Genomic DNA, 24,834 nt, shown 5'->3' on the forward strand with positions numbered 1-24,834 from the left:
GCCCGTATGTATCATTACACACTCATTGCAGTGACTGAAAGCTCTCTGTGATTTTCCCTCACCACCTCAGAGGTGTAATGACTGCTGCTTCTTACATTGCGGGATGCAAGATCGCATATGCGAACCTGCCCCGCAAGGGCTCTGGAGCAGCTCTCGCTGCTTCGTACATGGAGCCCAATGTTAGCACTCAATAATGCTTGCATTATTTAATTTTTTCTTCTATACCCCTCATCCTTTTTTAAATACTCATATAATTGTCTCTTGATAGTGGCAATACAACCCTCATGGAGTCTAACATTGGGTTACCTTCTGTAATCTCCACTACATAACAGACACTATTCTAGAGTTAATTACATAGATTGTATAAAATATTTGCTAAACTATATATATATATATATATATATATATATTTTCTTTTTGTTGTCGAATATAAGGGCTCCATGTACGAAGCAGCGAAAGCGACACTTTCCTCTTCCTTATGTTTTGCTTATATCTAACCTATGACATTGCAATTCTTACATAGGGCCCGATCATCTAAACTTTGCCAGATCAGACAAGTGGTTTTTAAAAAAAAAAAAAAATCCTGCATAAAAAAATTCACACTGCGCTGCTTTCTGTGTATAATCTTACAATCGCCTCTATTTTCATATGCATGTGTTAGGGTATTAAGTATTTTGCATATTTTGTCATGACTTTGCCACCTTTTAGTTTGCACAAAAAAACTGTAAGATTTGTAGGGGGGAAATGTTTAGATAATTATGTTTGCATTTGAGAAACAATTTCATATATGCCCATGGAATGAACCTTGAGGGGCACATGAGGTAAGTGGTATTTAGGTTTGCTGTATGGTTAAGGTATTATTGTTGGTCTGAAGATGGGGATAAAACCCTGAAATGTCATGTGGGATTAAAAAGATTACCACAATGTAAACCTGGAGAGTGCATTTCTTTTTATTGTTTTTTTTTGTCTCTCTCTCTCTCTCTCTCTCTCTCTCTCTCTTGAGGCTAAAGATAGACAATTTTTTTTCAGCTGAACATTTAAAAAGTAGAATTTCAGCTTAAACACTACATTTTTGATTCACACACAAAGAAGGCCACTGAATAAGAAAGCAGTGAAAGCAATATTTGTGTAACAGCTCAACTTTTACTGCTTGTATCACAAAAGCCATCGCATTATAAAACATCTTGGGCTAGATTACGAGTGGCACGCTAACTGTTGCATGTGAGCGAAAAGGGGTTTATTGCAGGTGTTTGCTTGCATCTAAAGTTGCACGCGTATTAAAAGTTAAAGGTAAACACATTTGTTTGAGCACAATTGAATTTCATTCTCATCGGGTTAGTGTAACTTCACAGCTCTAGTTAAATGTTACGCTCAAATAAAAAGTTGCACAAAATACATAAAAAATACCTTAAATAAAAAGTACAGTTATACTCTTAACACTATCTAATAAAATAAAAATGTTTTTAAAAAATGCATTAAAAAGTGACAAGGGCTCAAAGATAAAAAGGAATACAAGGGCTTTAACATAGAGATACATACATATATACACGTCTAAATAAATAAAATGCATTGGAGCCCTTTCCATTCATGTAGCTGAAAACATGATTAATCATATTTATGCAATATTCATATTTAATAAAGTGTTTAACTATGTATTTAATGTAAATATTTCACATCCCAATGTTGCTCACATGTATTTATAAACTAATATTCATATATATATATCTATATATACAGTATATCTATACCTATATACAATTTATTTATATATATATATATATATATATATATGTAGAAATATGTCTATAATATTGGAATGTGAAATATTATTAATTCATGTCAGGTTAGCGCACTTGAGAAAATGTAATCAGGTTTGCTCGCGAGTAGGGGTGTTACGTTTTTTCCACTTTTCGCACTCCAGTGAAGTCTATAGGAGAATACGTTAACACGGCCTTGATATTCAAACTCATCATTTTAGCATTCAAGCTTTTTACGTTCAACTTATAATAGGCACGTACACGTCACGCATATAAAAACGTAGTTCTTGTGGAGCGTGTGAGCGGGAGTGATAAAATAGCACTCCACTCGTAATCTAGCCCCTTGTGGGGTCATCAAAATGTAGCAGCTCATTAAAGCTAGTTGCTATGACCAGCCAGGCAAGCATTTCCAACTACACTAACTAGAACTCTGATGCCTATATCATAACAGAACAGTCTTATAGCCTCTAGACAGTACCTGGTGCCCACTTCAATAAACCCTAACCATGGCTGAAAAAGCTCCAAAATGTAATACAACTCTCTCACTGCTACTGCCTCCATATGGAACCCTGCCCCACAATTGCTGTTAACATTGTTATTAATCCTACATGTGATACACTCTTCCATTGTGATACCTCAATACCTAACATCCTGTAATACCTAACATCCAGATATCTACACTTTAGCAATTAAAAAAATTCCAAAGATCTTATTGTAACTCAACAAAAAACAATACAAACCTCCTGCTGCTTGACACTCCCACCACTAACTTCTTTTTACATTGTTAAATATCTTCACTAAAATTCAACATCCCTTCACAATTGTTGTACCATAGCAACCCCACTAACACCAAAATACCTCAAATAAAAAAGAGGGTTTGTTTACACTTATTTTTTTTCTTCCCTTTTTATTGGTTCCCAATGATCCATTTTACCTACTGGACTGCATTAAATTGTTTAAAAATAGCTTTGTTACCTTTATATCAGCATTAGAAATAGCTGATTTTGCCTTTTCACTTCTAGAGGTGGTTAGGAGAGATAAGTAATAAAATGTTAATTTGCAATTGCTCTCTCTAAGTATTTGGCTTTAGGTATACTGACAGAGATAATACAATAAATCATGTGTGAGTAACTAAAGCAAAACAAATAGATCTGATTTCCCTGCAAGCTCAATCTATTTAATGGGTTGTGGTTTCCAAGAACAAAACCAGCTATTTCATATACAAAATATACCTAAATAACCAAGTTCTCATACATTTTATACAATGCAGCTGGTATAACAAGTCATTGGAAACGAATTAAGGCTAAAACAATTTTATAGTACACTATCCCTTCAATTCTGGTCAAACTAATTTCTTTTTTTCAGGATCTTCATGGCTATTAGCAACAAACCTTGCATAGTTGGTACTTTGTCATATTCAGACCTCCTTCAGGGTTTCCTGCTATTTACAGGTTTTTAAATCAAAAAAGTCTGGTTGGTTAAACATAGCAACCAATTAGAATTGTAGAAAGGGTGGTCCCAGTGTCATAATTTAGATCTCCGACGGGAGATTATATTTACAAATCTCAATGATTTTATTTTGATATTTTGTATCAGATACAGATATCTGTATTTCTTTCAAACTTAAATTTATTCTGTTGCAGAGTATAAATCTCAAATAAAAAAAAACACTTTATTTCATTGTATTCTAGAGAAAAAATAAAGAGACCTTGACATCCAAACATGCTGAAATAATATGTTAGAATTCTTGTGTGCAACTCTCTTGTTTGTTTTAATTGTCTACAATAAAGTTCAGTGTCATAGAAATGGAACTATTTAAAATTTGCAGGTGTTTACTTTTGCTTTGAGCTGTTAGCAAAATATTATAACTAGATCATTGACTAATATATTTACAATATATGGTAAAATTAAATACAATATTTGTATAGCCATATATATCTTTATACCATTTTTTTTAAAACATATAAGAATTTATCTTTCACCTATAAATACTAGACATGTGCATGGGCCAAATTTTTGGTTCGGTCGAATATTAAAAATACTTCATATTTCAAATATTCAGTATTCAGTTTGTTTTAAACAAGATGAATACTGTCCATTTGTGGAATCGATTTTGTTAAGTAAATAAAGATTTTCCTTTGCTGCAGGAGAAAAAGTTAACCTGTAGCATAAAATACTTAATTTTAGCTTGATGGAGAGCCGTGCTAATTCCAATCCTTCTTTACATACCCACGGAGGGTGCTAATAGGAGGCTTAGCGCAGCTACTCTCAGGGCCTGCACTAAAGGACCTTCTCCTTAAGTGCAGGCCCTGAGAGCCAGTACACTAAGGGGCCAATTTATCATGGCCCGAATTGAGATAAATCTGTTTCCGTGTGAGCCTTCAGACTAGCTGGAAACAGAAGTTAAGAAGCAGCGGTCTTAAGACCGCTGCTCCTTAACTCGTAAGCCACTTCTGAGGTGGCGTAAAGCAATCAGCCCATACGATTGAGTGTATTGACAACCCCTGCTAGCGACTGATTGGCTGGGAATCTGCAGGGGCGGCATTGCACACGCAGTTCACCAGAACTGCTTGTGCAATGTTAGATGCCAACAGCTTATGTTGTCGGCCTTCAGCAATGTCGCGCAGACATGATTGCTACAGCGGAACATGTCCGTCCGACTCTTAATAAATCTGTCCCCATACCTCCTATTAGTTTGGCCGGGGCTCTCTGAAAAAGCAGACAAGTTTAGCATGGCTCTCCAGCATGCTAAAGGTAAATATTTTAACTATTTAAAGAAAAAAAAATGAATACAGATTAATTAGTCATTCATTTGTTGTCTTTAAATTTCATGGTGCATTAATTCGGCTATTTGTTTAATTCGAATATACATTCGGATATTCATTAAATACAATGTAATTTTGGCCTTCTTTTACTTATTTTATATATTTAAATGCCTGCCTACTACTATGTAAAATATTTTAGATGTGCAAATAAACATCTTTAATGGTTCTGCATATTTGTATGACTTTTAATATAAACTATAAGACTCACATTTTGGATGTACTGGATAATATAATGTAATTATTTCTAAAAAAATTTATTGTGATTAATTTCATTTTATATATATATGGAGATATTAGAAATGCACCTATTTTTAAATCCAAAAGAAACTTGATACATATAAATCTTCACAGTATGTAAAATGTGAGTGAGCTTATATATATATACAGGGAGTGCAGAATTATTAGGCAAGTTGTATTTTTGAGGATTAATTTTATTATTGAACAACAACCATGTTCTCAATGAACCCAAAAAACTCATTAATATCAAAGCTGAATAGTTTTGGAAGTAGTTTTTAGTTTGTTTTTAGTTATAGCTATTTTAGGGGGATATCTGTGTGTGCAGGTGACTATTACTGTGCATAATTATTAGGCAAAAAAACAAATATATACCCATTTCAATTATTTATTTTTACCAGTGAAACCAATATAACATCTCAACATTCACACATATACATTTCTGACATTCAAAAACAAAACAAAAACAAATCAGTGACCAATATAGCCACCTTTCTTTGCAAGGACACTCAAAAGCCTGCCATCCATGGATTCTGTCAGTGTTTTGATCTGTTCACCATCAACATTGCGTGCAGCAGCAACCACAGCCTCCCAGACACTGTTCAGAGAGGTGTACTGTTTTCCCTCCTTGTAAATCTCACATTTGATGATGGACCACAGGTTCTCAATGGGGTTCAGATCAGGTGAACAAGGAGGCCATGTCATTAGATTTTCTTCTTTTATACCCTTTCTTGCCAGCCACGCTGTGGAGTACTTGGACGTGTGTGATGGAGCATTGTCCTGCATGAAAATCATGTTTTTCTTGAAGGATGCAGACTTCTTCCTGTACCACTGCTTGAAGAAGGTGTCTTCCAGAAACTGGCAGTAGGACTGGGAGTTGAGCTTGACTCCATCCTCAACCCGAAAAGGCCCCACAAGCTCATCTTTGATGATACCAGCCCAAACCAGTACTCCACCTCCACCTTGCTGGCGTCTGAGTCGGACTGGAGCTCTCTGCCCTTTACCAATCCAGCCACGGGCCCATCCATCTGGCCCATCAAGACTCACTCTCATTTCATCAGTCCATAAAACCTTAGAAAAATCAGTCTTGAGATATTTCTTGGCCCAGTCTTGACGTTTCAGCTTGTGTGTCTTGTTCAGTGGTGGTCGTCTTTCAGCCTTTCTTACCTTGGCCATGTCTCTGAGTATTGCACACCTTGTGCTTTTGGGCACTCCAGTGATGTTGCAGCTCTGAAATATGGCTAAACTGGTGGCAAGTGGCATCTTGGCAGCTGCACGCTTGACTTTTCTGAGTTCATGGGCAGTTATTTTGCGCCTTGGTTTTTCCACACGCTTCTTGCGACCCTGTTGACTATTTTGAATGAAACGCTTGATTGTTCGATGATCACGCTTCAGAAGCTTTGCAATTTTAAGAGTGCTGCATCCCTCTGGAAGATATCTCACTATTTTTGACTTTTCTGAGCCTGTCAAGTCCTTCTTTTGACCCATTTTGCCAAAGGAAAGGAAGTTGCCTAATAATTATGCACACCTGATATAGGGTGTTGATGTCATTAGACCACACCCCTTCTCATTACAGAGATGCACATCACCTAATATGCTTAATTGGTAGTAGGCTTTCGAGCCTATACAGCTTGGAGTAAGACAACATGCATAAAGAGGATGATGTGGTCAAAATACTCATTTGCCTAATAATTCTGCACTCCCTGTATATTCATTGATGAAAGGGGAGTGAGTGCATGTTTCTTTTGGATGATATATATATACATGCACTCACTCCCCTTTCATCAATGAATTGCCCAGGTGACTTCTCAAGTGAAAACATGCAATGGAAGAAGTAGGGGGGCACTCACGGGTCTTTCCAAAAATATTCCTTTTTATTTATACATTTCACAACATAGCAAAGTGGATGTTTCGGCTGTTCTAGGCAGCCTTTTTCAAGACAATCTTGCTCTTATAGCGCAATGGCTAAAGGCGCCGTGATCCTGGATACATGTGCATGTTTCTTTTGGATGATATATATATATATATAAGCTCACTCACATTTTACATACTGTGAAGATTTATATGTATCAAGTTTCTTTTGGATTTAAAAATAAGTGCATTACTAATATCTCCAGTTAGCACACATGTGGCTCCCATATGTCTATACATAGTTAACATCAAGTTTTATATTTAGAGAAACTTGATTTTACCCTCATTTATGACGATCCAGTACCAATAAGGGATTGTTTCGTGTATTGTTTATATTGTATTTTTTTGTTTTCACTAATTGTTGTCATGATGACAATTGCTAACATCTTGCTTTGAGTATTTGTGCACATTTATATATTCACGCAAAGATGCATTATTATTATTCAATTATATGGGTTGATTCCCACACGAGTATTTGTATATTGTTACCATTTGGTTTATTTCCCTATATGTGTATAGCTAATGTTGTTTACTGTTTGGTAACCATGTTGGCTAAACGGAATGGAGACACAACACACAGATGTAATTTATTAACCAATTAACCTATTAGAAGGTGAGATACCCTTTAAATAGCAAGTGTATTTTTTAATGTTTGAGATCATAGCCTGAGGAAACAGCCCTATAGAGGCTGAGAAATGCGTTGCTTTTAAAATAAAGACCTGTTTTTATTAAATACACTTGCTGCCTTTTGGATCTACATTATTTTATTCTTTGGGACCTGGAGTGTATCGTGTTTGGCAGGAGATTTCAGTCTGCTGGGCGGATGAGAAGTGCCAGTCTACCTTTATTGCACCTGGAGGTGATCTCCCTCTTGTAAGTGAAATGTTATCTTACTATCCTGCCTTACTAGACTGTACTAGGCCATGGGATGCTCTATATCCTTATATAGGTCTTGGTGGTGAATCTTCTGGAACTCTCTTGTTTGGGATTACAACATGTTCCTATACAGTGAGCTGGACTACTGTGAAGTTCCAGTCTGCTCCAATAGTACCATTTGGGTGCACTCTGTTTGTGAGTACCCATTTGTTTCATCTTTAATATTCCTTGGTTTGGTGGTACTAGGCCATTGTAGCACCTCTGTTTTTTTCCTCTTTACATATGTATAAAACTGACTTTAAGCTTCCTCACATTTTACATACTGTAAAGATTTATATGTATTACTAGTACCAGTTATTAATTTTACAGTGGAGTTTAAACCTTTGTTTTAGTTATGGGTTCATGTGTATTAGAAACAAGTATTTGTATTTAATATATTAGTTTTATTTTATTTTCTATAATATTTCTACTATAGTTGTGATGCTTTTTTTGTTTGTTTCTATAAATAAAAATAAAAATTCATTGGGCTCCTGTGGAGGAGATACATCATCTCTGCTTACTCCAGGAAGATTGTCAAGCCATGTTCTCATGCATTTTGTTTAACTGTAACAGGGAAAGGGTTACACGTGGCAAATGCAACCTTGCTATTTCTTAAGCCATGTGGACTGGTTCCCCATTCTGGGAACCTTGTATTTATAAATAAGGACTACTGTTTCTTTAATTACATATCACAAAACTGATATCATTTCTTCAGAAACACAGTTTAGTCAATATGTATGTTTTATATTTGTTTGTTATTGTATTTTTGTATTCATGGAATCAAATTCATGGCATTTATTTAAATTATTTTGAAAGAACAAATATACCTAGAGGCATTTGATTTACCTTTCATTCGAATCTGCTTTGCCTTTTGCAAAACACACTTTTTAAAGAAATATTTACAACTCTATAATAGTGAATTTCTGCAGATAATATACTTTATTTTACTCTTCTGAATAGCTATAATAATGAACATTTTTGCTGTAGTACAGTACGTGAAAATGGTGTAATTACTCTATAAATACATCTAAAAACAGCCTTGTATGAAGAAAATTGATAAAATTTTACTTCTGAATAAAACCAAGATTATTGCTTTATAGATGAAAATAGTTTATCCTTTACACTGAATATACTGTAGTCCTCTGCTCGGTCCAGCAATTTGTCTAGAGGATAAAGAGCTCGGCTTGCTGCATGCCAGGGAAGAAAATCCTTCTCTTCTGAAAGGTATCTTATAATCTCCAGAGGAATATTTTGAGTCAGATATCCTGCTCTAAAAAAAAATTAAAGAAGGAAATATTAAATAGGATTTCTAGCAGTGGATTGAATATAAAATATATTTCTGCAAAGATAAACGTTATAAAATTAAACTAACTTCTAAATGGAATAACCTTACAGATGGAATCTTGATATCAAATACAATAAGGAAAAATAACAATTTTATTAACATATTAATAATTCTACTAACATAAATACAATGTTACATCATGCGTTGAAAATATAGCAATTAATTATCTGATTATTCTTTTCATTGTCCATTCTGCATGTAAACTCATACATTTAAAAGGGTCATCCAACCAATTTTTTTTCTTTCATGATTCAGATAGAGCATCCCATTTTAAACTGGTTTCCAATTTACTTCTATTATAAAATTAGCTTTATTCTCATACGGCTAGATTTAGAGTTTTGTCGGTAACGACCCGCGTAGCTAACGCTGGCTTTTTTCTGGCCGCACCTTTTAAATACCTCTGGTATTGAGAGTTCACAGAATGGCTGCGTTAGGCTCCAAAAAGGGAGCGTACAGGCATATTTAACGCCACTGCAACTCTCGATACAAGAGTTGCTTACGGACGCGGCCAGCTTCAAAAACGTGCTCGTGCACGATTCCCCCATAGAAAACAATGGGGCTGTTTAAGCTGAAAAAAAAACTAACACCTGCAAAAAAGCCGCGTTCAGCTCCTAACGCAGCCCCATTGTTTCCTATGGGGAAACACTTCCTACGTCTGCACCTAACACTCTAACATGTACCCCGAGTCTAAACACCCCTAACCTTACACTTATTAACCCCTATTCTGCCGCCCCCACTATCGCTGACCCCTGCATATTATTATTAACCCCTAATCTGCCGCTCTGTAAACCTCCGCTACTTACATTATCCCTATGTACCCCTAATCTGCTGCCCCTAACACCGCCGACCCCTATATTATATTTATTAACCCTTAATCTGCCCCCCACAACGTCGCCTCCACCTGCCTACACTTATTAACCCCTAATCTGCCGAGCGGACCGCACCGCTATTATAATAAAGTTATTAACCCCTAATCCACCTCACTAACCCTATAATAAATAGTATTAACCCCTAATCTGCCCTCCCTAACATCGCCGACACCTAACTTCAAACATTAACCCCTAATCTGCCGACTGGAGCTCACCGCTATTCTAATACATTTTTTAACCCCTAAAGCTAATTTTAACCCTAACCCTAACACCCCCCTAAGTTAAATATAATTTTATTCTAACGAAATAAATTAACTCTTATTAAATAAATTATTCCTATTTAAAGCTAAATACTTACCTGTAAAATAAACCCAAATATAGCTACAACATAAATTATAATTATATTATAGCTATTTTAGGATTAATATTTATTTAACAGGCAACTTTGTATTTATTTTAACCAGGTACAATAGCTATTAAATAGTTAAGAACTATTTAATAGCTAAAATAGTTAAAATAATTACAAAATGACCTGTAAAATAAATCCTAACCTAAGTTACAATTAAACCTAACACTACACTATCAATAAATTAATTAAATAAACTAACTACAATTATCTACAATTAAACCTAACACTACACTATCAATAAATTATTTAAATAAAATATCTAAAAATAACTACAATGATATAAACTAACTAAAGTACAAAAAATAAAAAAGAACTAAGTTACAAAAAAATAAAAAAATATTTATCAGCCAATCAGAATCAAGTTCAATCCGATTGGCTGATCCAATCAGCCAATCAGATTGACCTCGCATTCTATTGGCTGTTCCGATCGGCCAATAGAATGCGAGCTCAATCTGATTGGCTGATTGGATCAGCCAATCGGATTGAACTTGATTCTGATTGGCTGATTCATTTAAAGGAACCGTCATTCGTCGTCTAGTCGTCGGTTGAAGAGGATGTTCCGTGTCGGCTTGGAAGAAGATGGTTCCGCTCCGCTCCAGAAGAAAGAAGATTGAAGATGCGGCTTGATAGAAGACTTCATCCCGATGATGGACTTCCGACTTCAGCCCGATGATGGATTTCTTCAGCCGCCGCTTGGATCCAGACTTCAGCCCGAGGATGGAAGTCACTCTTCAGCCCCCCGCTTGGGCTTGGATCAACACTTCTGAGGACCGATCGGTGAACCTGGTATGGTGAAGATAAGGTAGGAAGATCTTCAGGGGCTTAGTGTTAGGTTTATTTAAGGGGGGTTTGGGTTAGATTAGGGGTATGTGGGTGGTGGGTTGTAATGTTGGGGGGTATTGTATGTGTTTTTTTTTCAGGCAAAAGAGCTGAATTTCTTGGGGCATGCCCCGCAAAGGGCCCTGTTCAGGGCTGGTAAGGTAAAAGAGCTTTGAACTTTTTTAATTTAGAATAGGGTAGGGCATTTTTTATTTTGGGGGGCTTTGTTATTTTATTAGGGGGCTTAGAGTAGGTGTAATTAGTTTAAAATTGTTGTAATATTTTTCTAATGTTTGTAAATATTTTTTTATTTTTTGTAACTTAGTTCTTTTTTATTTTTTGTACTTTAGTTAGTTTATTTCATTGTAGTTATTTGTAGATATTTTATTTAAATAATTTATTGATAGTGTAGTGTTAGGTTTAATTTTAGATAATTGTAGGTATTGTATTTAATTAATTTATTGATAGTGTAGTGTTAGGTTTAATTGTAACTTAGGTTAGGATTTATTTTACAGGTAATTTTGTAATTATTTTAACTATTTTAGCTATTAAATAGTTCTTAACTATTTAATAGCTATTGTACCTGGTTAAAATAAATACAAAGTTGCCTGTAAAATAAATATTAATCCTAAAATAGCTATAATATAATTATAATTTATGTTGTAGCTATATTAGGGTTTATTTTACAGGTAAGTATTTAGCTTTAAATAGAAATAATTTATTTAATAAGAGTTAATTTATTTCATTAGAATAAAATTATATTTAACTTAGGGGGGTGTTAGGGTTAGGGTTAAAATTAGCTTTAGGGGTTAAAAAATGTATTAGAGTAGCGGTGAGCTCCGATCGGCAGATTAGGGGTTAATACTTGAAGTTAGGTGTCGGCGATGTTAGGGAGGGCAGATTAGGGGTTAATACTATTTATTATAGGGTTATTGAGGCGGGAGTGAGGCGGATTAGGGGTTAATAACTTTATTATAGTAGCGGTGAGATCCGCTCGGCAGATTAGGGGTTAATAAGTGTAGGCAGGTGGAGGCGACGTTGAGGGGGGCAGGTTAGGGGTTAATAAATATAATATAGGGGTCGGCGATGTTAGGGGCAGAAGATTAGGGGTACATAAGGATAACGTAAGTAGCGGCGCTTTGCGGTCGGCAGATTAAGGGTTAATTATTGTAGGTAGCTGGCGGCGACGTTGTGGGGGGCAGGTTAGGCGTTAATAAATATAATATAGGGGTCGGCGGTGTTAGGGGCAGCAGATTAGGGGTACATAAGTATAACGTAGGTGGCGGTCGGCAGATTAGGGGTTAAAAAAATGTAATTGAGTGTCGGCGATGTGGGGGGACCTCGGTTTAGGGGTACATAGGTAGTTTATGGGTGTTAGTGTACTTTAGAGTACAGTAGTTAGGAGCTTTATAAACCGGCGTTAGCCCAGAAAGCTCTTAACTACTGACTTTTTTCTGCGGCTGGAGTTTTGTCGTTAGATTTCTAACGCTCACTTCAGCCACGACTCTAAATACCGGAGTTAGAAAGATCCCATTGAAAAGATAGGATACGCAATTGACGTAAGGGGATCTGCGGTATGGAAAAGTCGCGGCTTAAAATGAGCGTTAGACCCTTTCCTGACTGACTCCAAATACCGGCGGTAGCCTAAAACCAGCGTTAGGAGCCTCTAACGCTGGTTTTCACGGCTACCGCTAAACTCTAAATCTAGGCCTTGGTTTCCTTTATTGAAGGAGAAGCAATGCATAACTGGGAGCTAGCTGAACACATTGGGTGAGTCAATGACAAGTGAGAGATATGTACAGTCATTAATCAGTAGCTAGCTCCCAGTAGTGCACTGTTGCTCTTAAAGGGACACTGAACCCAAATTTTTTCTTTCATTATTCAGATAGAGCATGCAATTTTAAGCAACTTTCAAATTTACTCCTATTATCATTTTTTTTTAAATTCTCTTGGTATCTTTATTTGAAAAGCAAGAATGTAAGTTTAGATGCCGGCCCATTTATGGTGAACAATCTGGGTTGTCCTTGCTGATCGGACAGCACCATTAAACAAGTGCTGTCCAGTGTCCTGAACCAAAAATTGTCTGGCTCCTTAGCTTAGATACCTTCTTTTTCAAATAAAGATAGCAAGAGAACGAAGAAAAATTGATAATAGGAGTAAATTAGAAAGTTGCTTAAAATTGCATGCTCTACCTGAATCATGAAAGAAAAAATGTGGGTTCAGTGTCACTTTAAGGTTACCTAAGTAAGCTTTACAACAAAGTCTGCCCAAAGAATGAAGCAAATCAGATAAAATAAATACATGGAGAAATTGTTTTAAATTGAATGTTCTATCTGAATCATGAAAGAACATTTTTGAATTGATGCTCCTTTAAGTTTTAGAATGTGTACTTCACAAGTTTAACCAAATCATATCATGCAAGTGCAAAGATATTTAGTGATATTTAAATTTACCATTTGATACATAGGTTATTTTATCATTAAATCATCCTTATGAAATATTGCGTGTAATTGTTTCATAAACAGGAATACTGTTTAATAAAGCACCCTAATTGAAAGAAACTTAACAGAAGCAGGCAAGGTAATATTAACATGACACATCCAATTAAATAACAATGAACATATTATTGTATTGAGAACCTAATAAAGATGCATTTATAATTTCCCCAGCAATATAAAATACACACTATATCAATTAATAGGGATAATGTATAGAAAATGTATTGGCGAATATAGTATATTATCATATGTTTTCAAAAATTAATAACTGTGACATTTTTTGCTAATAAATGTGTTATTGAAGGTTTTATAAGCGAGCAGTGGCAAAGTAGAGTATTTGGGCTCTGTTTATTAGACTGCAAAAGCAAATTTCAGAGCTTGAGTGTTTCAGGTTCGCAGAAAACTGTTGCTACTTAAACTCTCCGCCAACTAAAGTGTGTCAGATTAATCATCCCAATCTGATCAGGATGATTCACAGCCCCTACTTGCACACGAGCAGGGGCAGAATTGTACAAGCAATTTTTATATCAGGATATTAATATGCAAATCAGGAAGCAGACGCGTTTAATAATTAATCTAACACATAGGGCTTGATTCATTAAGTGTCAAGCTGACGTGAATTGCTATAGCAAATCATGTCCACTGGACATCGAAAATAAATACAGTGAAGAATCATCAAACAGTAAGCCTCAGTGTTTCATTAGAATAGTTTTTCTAAAACCTTCCAATCCATTTGAATAACCTTCCATTAAATTAGAAAAAACACCCACATTTTATTGGTAATATAACAGAAAATTCTGATTAAACTTTAGAAAACATATAGGTAAAATGTTTTCAAATTCTTTTTTAATTAGCTTTCACAGGCTTTAGAAGCAAAATGTATGTAGTCAATGGAAATGTGAAACATGATAACTGATTCCCTAATCTGATTACTAATACATGATTTGTGCAATTAATAACTACTACATATCTTTCAGTGTAGTTTTATAGCTAACATTTTGAGACAACAAAACACATAAAGGTATATGAAACTCAAAATATGTATTTCATAGTTCAGATAGAGAATTCATAATAATGTATTTATTTATTAAAGTCTTCGATTTACTTTAAATTTTAAATTGTTCTTTGTTCTCATGTTTTTTTTTGTTGTTGAAGAAAATGCATAGATAGGTTGCATGCACACGTCTGGAGCATGATCCTGAGCCTACCTATCTGCTTTTCAATTAGGATTCAAAGAGATCAAAGTATATGTTATACTTTAAAAAGATTGGAATTATTTTTTTTTCCTGAATGATGAAATAAAATGTTTGAGTTCCATGTCCCTTTAATTGCATTCATGTATTAACTCAATGATGGCTGTATTGTAGTTTATAAATATAGTTTATAAACATATACAGAACACAATATGGTAAAAATGTGACACAGTCACTGTAACTTTAAGACTGGCAATGTTGCCAAACAGTGGAATTCCCTTCTCTATTGACATGTATAAGATCTACAAATCGCTACAATAATGTGCTCACTTAGTTTTACATTACCACCGGACCTCTAAACCTTTTAAACACATTTTATTCATATACATTTTAAAAGGTCACTCAAGGTGTACAAGTTGTACATAAACTATGTTTAGACTCTAATATTAAAAAATAAGTTGCTAAACAAATGCAAGCTCTAGTCTAAAATATACTTACACATCCTAATAATGTAATGTATTCAAAAATATATTTTTAAAAAACTGCTGCCATATAATTCTCTATAAGTCTACCTACCTGCTTTTCAATAAAGTGTACAAAGACAATAGGACTAAATTGGAAAGTTTTTTTAAATGTGTTACACTCTGATTCATAAAATAAAAAAGTGTTTGGTGTTCCTTTAATTGCATTCATGTATTAACACCATGATGGTTGTAATGTAGTTTATGTACCAGTTTCATGATTTAAAACTGTGATTTGGTAAACTAAAATTTGTTATATTTAATAAAATATGAATAAAAAAAACTTTTACAAAAAAAGTCATGTAAGCCACTAAGCTATGCTCTCTAAAACAAGACAAAATGTTTTTTAAAAAAGTTGAGGCAGTTGAATAAACAAAATTGTAAAACTATTTGAAAAAGTGTCAGAAAAAAATAATTTTCTGATGGATGTAATATATTTCACATGCTCAATAAAAACTAATGTTGAAAATAACATGGTGTAAAGCTGCTGGAAAAAAAGACCCTGTTTGCTAATGGTTTGAATGAAATTTCTTAGAATCTTAGAATCTGAATGCCCTACAAAAGTCTTGTCAGATACGTTAAACACCTCTTATAAAAGTTTATGGATTAAATAATTATCTTGTAAAAACCTCCTATAACTAAAGCATTGTCAGTTAATTTACACATCTTATAATTTTATGGATTCAATGATTATCTTTTTTTTTGGTTATATTTCTCCCTTAATTGTGGTTGTATGTATATAGTGTAGTGATTACTAATAGGTATAGGCCTGAAGACTGGAACGTCACATCAGTATCCTACAACACCACCATAAAGTTAAACAATAGGATCAGCACTCCAACCAAATATCCTCATATGTATAAATTAAAAGTTTGTATATGGTGCTATACCTTCAGCGCCACCCTTAATGGTCCATCCAAATTCATCAAAGAACACAACATGGTAGCACTCAAAATGATAAACTTTATTAGTGAAAGAGCAATGTTTTTGGGGCTCCTGCCCCTTTGTCATGCTAACAACATATGATAAAATACAGATATTTATTACAAATCTCCAAAAAGGGTGACCAATCATCAGAGAATAATGAGTGTGTACAACATGACATCATATCCTACTAATCTTACACCACTGCAAACCTTAAACCCCCATTCTTATAAGATTCATTGAACACCCATTTAAAAACAAAGCAGAGTAATCAGAGACACCATTCCTTAAAATGGAAGGGGTTCCACTCGAAATACCATGGTTAGTTTTAAAGGATTTTAAATTCATACTTAAAGTAATGGGAATAAATTAAAGTCCCTATTAAGACCTTTGGGGAACATGGTAAAATTTTAGGGGTCATTAAAAGAAATTGGATTCTAGACACATGCCCAGAGATACAGAAGTTCAAGCAACTCTCTAGGACTTCAGCCCAAAGGGGGAAAACTATAGGCAGAAGTCTGGTACATGTCCTACATACAAATCATTCTGATGCCCAAAACCAACCTTTCTTTGGCCCACCAAAATATGGTGCTTTTCCTTGTCTAGGCTGTGTTCAATGCAATAGTGTCATCAAAGGGGGTGTTATTTCCAACCCTTATACAGGGGAAAAATTCAAAATTCCTGGTTACTATACTTGCAATTCCACATATGTGGTTTATGTGTTAAAATGCCCTTGTGGGTTACTTTATGTAGGTGATACCACCCGAAAAATAAAATATTGTATCTGTCAACATAATTCTACCATAAGAAGTGAAGCTACAGCTAATCTTTCGGTGCCAGCCCATTTCATAGAAATGGGTCATCAAGCCAATGAGCTTAGGTTTATGCTTATAGACAGTGTTAAGAAAAAACCTAGGGGTAGTGAGGGCTAAAAACTTGTTATACAAGGAAGCCAAGTGGATTTGGAAATTAAATATGATGTTCCCGAAAGTTCTTAATAGGAACTTTAATTTATTTCCATTACTTTAAGTATGAATTTAAAATCTTTTGAAACTAACCATGGTATTTCTAGTTGAACCCCTTCTCCTTTAAGGAATGGTGTCTTTGATTACTCGGTTTTGTTTTTAATTGGGTGTTCAATGCATCTTTTAATAATGGGGGTTTAAGTTATGAAGTGGTGTAAAATAAGCAGGATATGATGTTGTACACACCCCTTACTCTATGATGATTGGTCACCCTTTTTAGAGATTTGTAATAAAAATCTGTGTTTTATCATATGTTGTTAACTTGTTTCGCTAATAAAGGTTATCCTTTTGAGTGCTACCTTGTTCTGTTCTTTGACAAAACCACCATAAGTCATATATAGTTGTTACAATAACTCATCTGTAAAAGTTACATTAAAATTGACCATTTTAATTAGATAATAGTGAATTATTATTTTGACACTTAGAGATATATGAGAGAGTAGAATTTTGATGCTTCAGCAGAGTTGTTTGCTGTGTATTAAAATACAGTGTCACATCTGATGATGTGACACTGTATGGAAATCTGCATGGATAGAGGCTGGGTGGCAGGAAGACCAACAAACATGGGAATGATCTGCTAGCAAAGAAATATAATAGATATAAGATATCCTCAGGACAATATGACCCCCAGTTTCACAAACACATCCTGCTACATACCCTTTATCCCCAGTATCTTATTATTTATTAGGATTTACCTATGTATTTTAACACAATTGCAGGGTTTAAATGTGTAGTAATCTTATAACAGTAATTAAAAAATGAAATGCTCTCATTTTTACATATGATTGCTCCTTTACCTTCACAATGGTACTAGGCTGAAGGCAAAAGCAAACATACTGAATAAATAGATCTCTTGTAGATCCAAGGAATATAAGGTTCTAGGGTATTATTTTTCTTAATGTTTCAGATGTCCTCAACCCAGAAAGCGTGAAAATGTCTACTTTTTCATTAAAATAAAAATGATGTTCATTATCCTAGGGCATTCAGGCATAACTGAAGCAAGAGTAAGGCAAGAAAAATGGTGGCTTCACTATTAAACTCAAACATGCACCTACTCTGACACTTTTAACTTTCAAACCCAAAGTAAATAAGCAAAAAAAAAACATGTATATTGGCAGAGGTAGCAAGTCATATGCAACATATTTGAACTGCAGATAGTGACTCAACTACCTTTGATAGCTTATGACTCCAGGAAGCCAAATATAAACAGTTAAATTTAACAAATGGGTGCTTTTAACTGCATTTCTGGTTTAATGGGCACTGAAAACCTAATCTCAAAAAATGGGCTGAAGTCTGATTTACATAGTAACATAGTAGATAAGGTTGAAAAAAGACTGATGTCCATCGAGTTCAACCTATACAAATCTAAAATACTTATAAAAAGCTCCAGTTAAGCTTAAATAACCCCACTAAAAGGTGACCCATTTAATACTAGCAATCATATCTATGGATTTTGTTTATATACAGAAATGTATCCAGACTATTTTTAAATGTATCTAGGGTATTGGCATTCACTACCTCCTTTGGTAATGAGTTCCACAATTTTATTGCTCATACAGTAAAAAAAACATTTTGTTGCAGGAGATTAAATCTCCTTTCCTCCAACCTTAAATTGTGACCTCTTGTCAGAAACAATTTCCTTGGAATAAACAGAGCTTCTGCCATCTCTGTATATGAGCCTTGAATATATTTATATAAAGTAATCATGTCACCTCTAAAATGCCTTTTTTCTAAATAAAACAGACCCAGTTTGGCTAGCCTCTCCTCATAGCTAAAATTCTCCAATCCCCTTATTAGCTTTGTGGCCCTTCTCTGAACTTTTTCTAGTTCTGCAATATCTTTTTTTGTGATTGGTCCCCAGAACTGCACTCCATACTCAAGGTGAGGTCTTACCAGGGCTTTATATAGTGGCAGAATTATGCTTTCCTCCCTTGAATCAATGCCTCTTTTAATACATGCTAGTATCTTATTAGCCTTTGAAGCCGCTGCCCTGCATTGTGCACCCATCTTTAGTATCTATAACTACTCCCAAATCCCTTTCCTCCTCTGTTTGGCTAAATCTTGTCCCGTTTAAAATATATATATATTGCCTGCTTATTTTTACTTCCAAAATGTAGAACCTTGTATTTTTCCGTATTAAATCTAATTTTCCATTTACTTGCCCATACTTCTAATTTTTGCAGATCCCTTTGTAATGAAAGTTCATCCTGCTCTGACCTAATGACCTTACTTAACTTAGTATCAACTGCAAAAATAGAGATGTCGCTATTTAATCCTTGCTCCAAGTCATTTATAAAAATATTAAAAAGAACAAGGCCCAGTACTGATCCTGGGGGACTCCATTGATTACCCTTGTCCAATCTGAGTATGATCCATTTACTACTACTTGTTGCTCCCTATCTTTAATCCAATTATTTATCCATGAGCTAACATTTTCAGCTATTCCCAGTCCCTTAATGTTGTGCATTAATCTCTCACGTGGCACTGTATCAAATGCCTTTGCAAAATCTGCATATAAGTATATCACATCAACTGATTCCCCTTTATCTATATTTTTACTTACTTCCTCATAGAATCTAATTAGATTAGTTTGACATGATCTATTTCTCCTAAAACCATGCTGATTAGAACTCATAATCTTGTTTACACAAATATGCTCATCAATATAATCCCTTATAATCCCTTCAAATATCTTCCCCACTATTGATGTCAGACTAACTGGTCTATAGCTCCTGGAAAATCCCTGCTTCCCTTTTTGAAGAGTGTCACCACATCAGCTTTACGCCAATCCTGGGGTTCCATGCCTGAGGATAATGAGTCTTGAAAATTAAGAGTAGAGGTTTGTCTATAACAGTGCTAAATTCCCTTAACACCCTTGGGTGTATTCCATCTGGGCCTGGAGTTTTATTTACCTTAATATTATCCAGTTTTTTCCTGATATCCTCTAAACATTAGGGCCTAGATTTGGAGTTCGGCGGTAAAAGGGCTGTTAACGCTCCGCGGGCTTTTTTCTGGCCGCACCATAAATTTAACTCTGGTATCGAGAGTTTAATCAAATGCTGCGTTAGGCTCCAAAAAAGGAGCGTAGAGCATTTTTATCGCAAATGCAACTCTCGATACCACAGTTGCTTACGGACGCGGCCGGCCTCAAAAACGTGCTCGTGCACGATTCTCCCATAGGAAACAATGGGGCTGTTTGAGCTGAAAAAAAACCTAACACCTGCAAAAAAGCAGCGTTCAGCTCCTAACGCAGCCCCATTGTTTCCTATGGGGAAACACTTCCTACGTCTGCACCTAACACCCTAACATGTACCCCGAGTCTAAACACCCCTAACCTTACACTTATTAACCCCTAATCTGCCGCCCCCGCTATCGCTGACCCCTGCATATTTTTTTTAACCCCTAATCTGCCGCTCCGTAAACCGCCGCCACCTACGTTATCCCTATGTACCCCTAATCTGCTGCCCTAACATCGCCGACCCCTATATTATATTTATTAACCCCTAATCTGCCCCCCTCAACGTCGCCGACACCTGCCTACACTTATTAACCCCTAATCTGCCGAGCGGACCTGAGCGCTACTATAATAAAGTTATGAACCCCTAACCCGCCTCACTAACCCTATCATAAATAGTATTAACCCCTAATCTGCCCTCCCTAACATCGCCGACACCTAACTTCAATTATTAACCCCTAATCTGCCGACCGGAGCTCACCGCTATTCTAATAAATTGATTAACCCCTAAAGCTAAGTCTAACCCTAACACTAACACCCCCCTAAGTTAAATATAATTTTTATCTAACGAAATAAATTAACTCTTATTAAATAAATTATTCCTATTTAAAGATAAATACTTACCTGTAAAATAAATCCTAATATAGCTACAATATAAATTATAATTATATTATAGCTATTTTAGGATTAATATATATTTTACAGGCAACTTTGTAATTATTTTAACCAGGTACAATAGCTATTAAATAGTTAAGAACTATTTAATAGTTACCTAGTTAAAATAATAACAAATTTACCTGTAAAATAAATCCTAACCTAAGATATAATTAAACCTAACACTACCCTATCAATAAAATAATTAAATAAACTACCTACAATTACCTACAATTAACACTAACTGATCGGAACAGCCAATAGAATGCAAGCTCAATCTGATTGGCTGATTGGATCAGCCAATCGGATTGAACTTGATTCTGATTGGCTGATTCCATCAGCCAATCAGAAAATTCCTACCTTAATTCCGATTGGCTGATAGAATCCTATCAGCCAATCGGAATTCGAGGGACGCCATCTTGGATGACGTCCCTTAAAGGAATAGTCATTCGTCGTTCAGTCGTCGGTCCGGATGGATGTTCCGCACTGGAGGTCTTCAGGATCCTGCCGCTTCGCTCCGGATGGAAGACCATAGAAGATGCCGCCTGGATGATGACTTCAATCGGATGGAAGATCCTCTTCTGCCCCGCTTGGATGAAGACTTTGACCGGATCATGGACCTCTTCAGCCCCCGCTTGGGCTTGGATCAGGACATCGGAGGAGCTCTTCAGGACGGATCGGTGAACCTGGTATGGTGAAGACAAGGTAGGAAGATCTTCAGGGGCTTAGTGTTAGGTTTATTTAAGGGGGGTTTGGGTTAGATTAGGGGTATGTGGGTGGTGGGTTGTAATGTTGGGGGGGGGGTATTGTATTTATTCTTTTACAGGCAAAAGAGCTGAAATACTTGGGGCATGCCCCGCAAAGGGCCCTGTTCAGGGCTGGTAAGGTAAAAGAGCTTGTAACTTTTTTAATTTAGAATAGGGTAGGGAATTTTTTATTTTGGGGGTCTTTGTTATTTTATTAGGGGGCTTAGAGTAGGTGTAATTAGTTTAAAATTGTTGTAATATTTTTCTTATGTTTGTAAATATTTTTTTATTTTCTGTAACTTAGTTCTTTTTTATTTTTTGTACTTTAGCTAGTTTATTTAATTGTATTTATTTGTAGGAATTGTGTTTAATTAATTTATTGATAGTGTAGTGTTAGGTTAATTGTAGGTAATTGTAGGTAGTTTATTTAATTATTTTATTGATAGGGTAGTGTTAGGTTTAATTATATCTTAGGTTAGGATTTATTTTACAGGTAAATTTGTTATTATTTTAACTAGGTAACTATTAAATAGTTCTTAACTATTTAATAGCTATTGTACCTGGTTAAAATAATTACAAAGTTGCCTGTAAAATAAATATAAATCCTAAAATAGCTATAATATAATTATAATTTATATTGTAGCTATATTAGGATTTATTTTACAGGTAAGTATTTAGCTTTAAATAGGAATCATTTATTTAATAAGAGTTAATTTATTTCGTTAGATAAAAATTATATTTAACTTAGGGGGGTGTTAGTGTTAGGGTTAGACTTAGCTTTAGGGGTTAATCAATTTATTAGAATAGCGGTGAGCTCCGGTTGGCAGATTAGGGGTTAATAATTGAAGTTAGGTGTCGGCGATGTTAGGGAGGGCAGATTAGGGGTTAATACTATTTATGATAGGGTTAGTGAGGCGGGTTAGGGGTTCATAACTTTATTATAGTAGCGGTGAGGTCCGCTCGGCAGATTAGGGGTTAATAAGTGTAGGCAGGTGTCGGCGACGTTGAGGGGGGCAGATTAGGGGTTAATAAATATAATATAGGGGTCGGCGATGTTAGGGGTAGCAGATTAGGGGTACATAGGGATAACGTAGGTGGCGGCGCTTTGCGGTCGGAAGATTAGGGGTTAATTATTTTAAGTAGCTGGCGGCGACGTTGTGGGGGGCAGGTTAGGGGTTAATAAATGTAATACAGGGGTCGGCGGGGTTAGGGGCAGCAGATTAGGGGTACATAAGTATAACGTAGGTGGCGGTCGGCAGATTAGGGGTTAAAAATTTTAATCGAGTGGCGGCGGTGTGGGGGGACCTCGGTTTAGGGGTACATAGGTAGTTTATGGGTGTTAGTGTACGTTAGGGTACAGTAGTTAAGAGCTTTATGAACCGGCGTTAGCCAGAAAGCTCTTAACTCCTGCTATTTTCAGGCGGCTGGAATCTTGTCGTTAGAGCTCTAACGCTCACTTCAGAAACGACTCTAAATACCGGCGTTAGAAAGATCCCATTGAAAAGATAGGCTACGCAAATGGCGTAGGGGGATCTGCGGTATGGAAAAGTCGTGGCTGAAAAGTGAGCGTTAGACCCTTTAATCACTGACTCCAAATACCAGCGGCCGGCCAAAACCAGCGTTAGGAGCCTCTAACGCTGGTTTTGACGGCTACCGCCGAACTCCAAATCTAGGCCTAAGACAGTTAATGGTATGGACTTGCATGTTCTATTTTGTTCCAAAGTATCATCCAATGGTTCCTCTCTTGTGCATACTGAAGAAAAAAAACTGGTTCAGTACCTCAGCCTTCTCCCTGTCATTATTTATCAAACTACCCTCCACGCATTGGTATGTACCTATACTGTCTTTTTTAGATTTTTTGCTATTTATGTACTTAAATAACCTTTTATTTATTGCCATTAAACCTATAAAACTTTAAAATCTGAGATCCTTGCAGGATATCTGAGTAAGCTTCAAACATTGTTATCTGTGGTAATCTGTAGATATCCAGACATCCAGACATACCATGTATATGGGTATATACATTAAGAGAACGAAGTCCATAAGAGTAATCTGACTTGTTTAGGATGGATGTGTTTGGCATTATGTAGGAATCATAGCTGATAAATATAGAAACCACTATTTACTGCATTTTATCAAAGCATTATGAAGGTAACATAGGAGTACAATTTACATATCTTACTTTAACAAGAACAAACATGGAGTCACAAGTGTTATGGCTATGCAAATATTAAAGCACTAAAAAATATCACTTGAGCTCAAAAAACAGTATTTAAAACTTATATTCATATGTAATGCTTGTCACTGCAAAATAAGAACCTAGGGTTCATTGGTGAAATAATAATAAATCCATTCATTTACAGAGGGACATAATAGGCCACACAATCTCCCCCCTAAACCCCCCCCAAAAAAACGCAAAGCAGATTTAATCTGATTTCCAAAAATGCACAAAAGACAGAAGATCAGTTAAAGACTGTACGAACTATAGTTACCCAATACCTGCCTTGTGCCTTCCACGCAGTATTGATCATACTGTGTACCCCCACCATGCATAGTTATCTCGTCTTCAACTAGAGCATTGCAAAGATCTCCCTATTCAACAATGGACAGCTCCAGCAAAGAAGGAGTCAGATCCCAGTCTCCATTGTTCAAGTAGATCATACACTGCATTCTGTTTTTTTTAACTGGTCTCCTAGCTATCTCAACTATGTTAACTTTAGTGCCAAAGATAAGGGAATACGTTTTCCTCATCTCTTACCCATGCTACTGGGAGAAGGGGTGTTGTTGGTCTTCCCAAGACATGGCTGCCTACAACCCCAACCATCCAGACTGGACAAGCAGGCAAAACAGAAATAGAGATATATTCCAAGTCAGTGTTCTCTGTAGTATACAAATATATGTAAGTTAATACTGGATAACAAAAATATCCCTTGTTACATAGCAGAATGTATAGT

At 35.6% G+C, this 24,834-nt stretch overlaps 1 protein-coding gene across 1 annotated transcript in view; it reads right to left on the reverse strand.

The window, feature by feature from the left end:
* Positions 1 to 24,834, reverse strand: part of TRHDE (thyrotropin releasing hormone degrading enzyme) — a 1,764,002-nt gene that overhangs the window by 228,160 nt on the left and 1,511,008 nt on the right. Inside the window, exon 13 of the mRNA XM_053716777.1 lies at positions 8,765 to 8,912. Coding sequence (XP_053572752.1) covers positions 8,765 to 8,912 — 148 coding nt within the window. The remainder of the gene's footprint in view (positions 1 to 8,764; positions 8,913 to 24,834) is intronic.

Source organism: Bombina bombina, chromosome 6, assembly GCF_027579735.1.
Source record: "Bombina bombina isolate aBomBom1 chromosome 6, aBomBom1.pri, whole genome shotgun sequence".
In the NCBI taxonomy this organism is placed as follows: domain Eukaryota; kingdom Metazoa; phylum Chordata; class Amphibia; order Anura; family Bombinatoridae; genus Bombina; species Bombina bombina.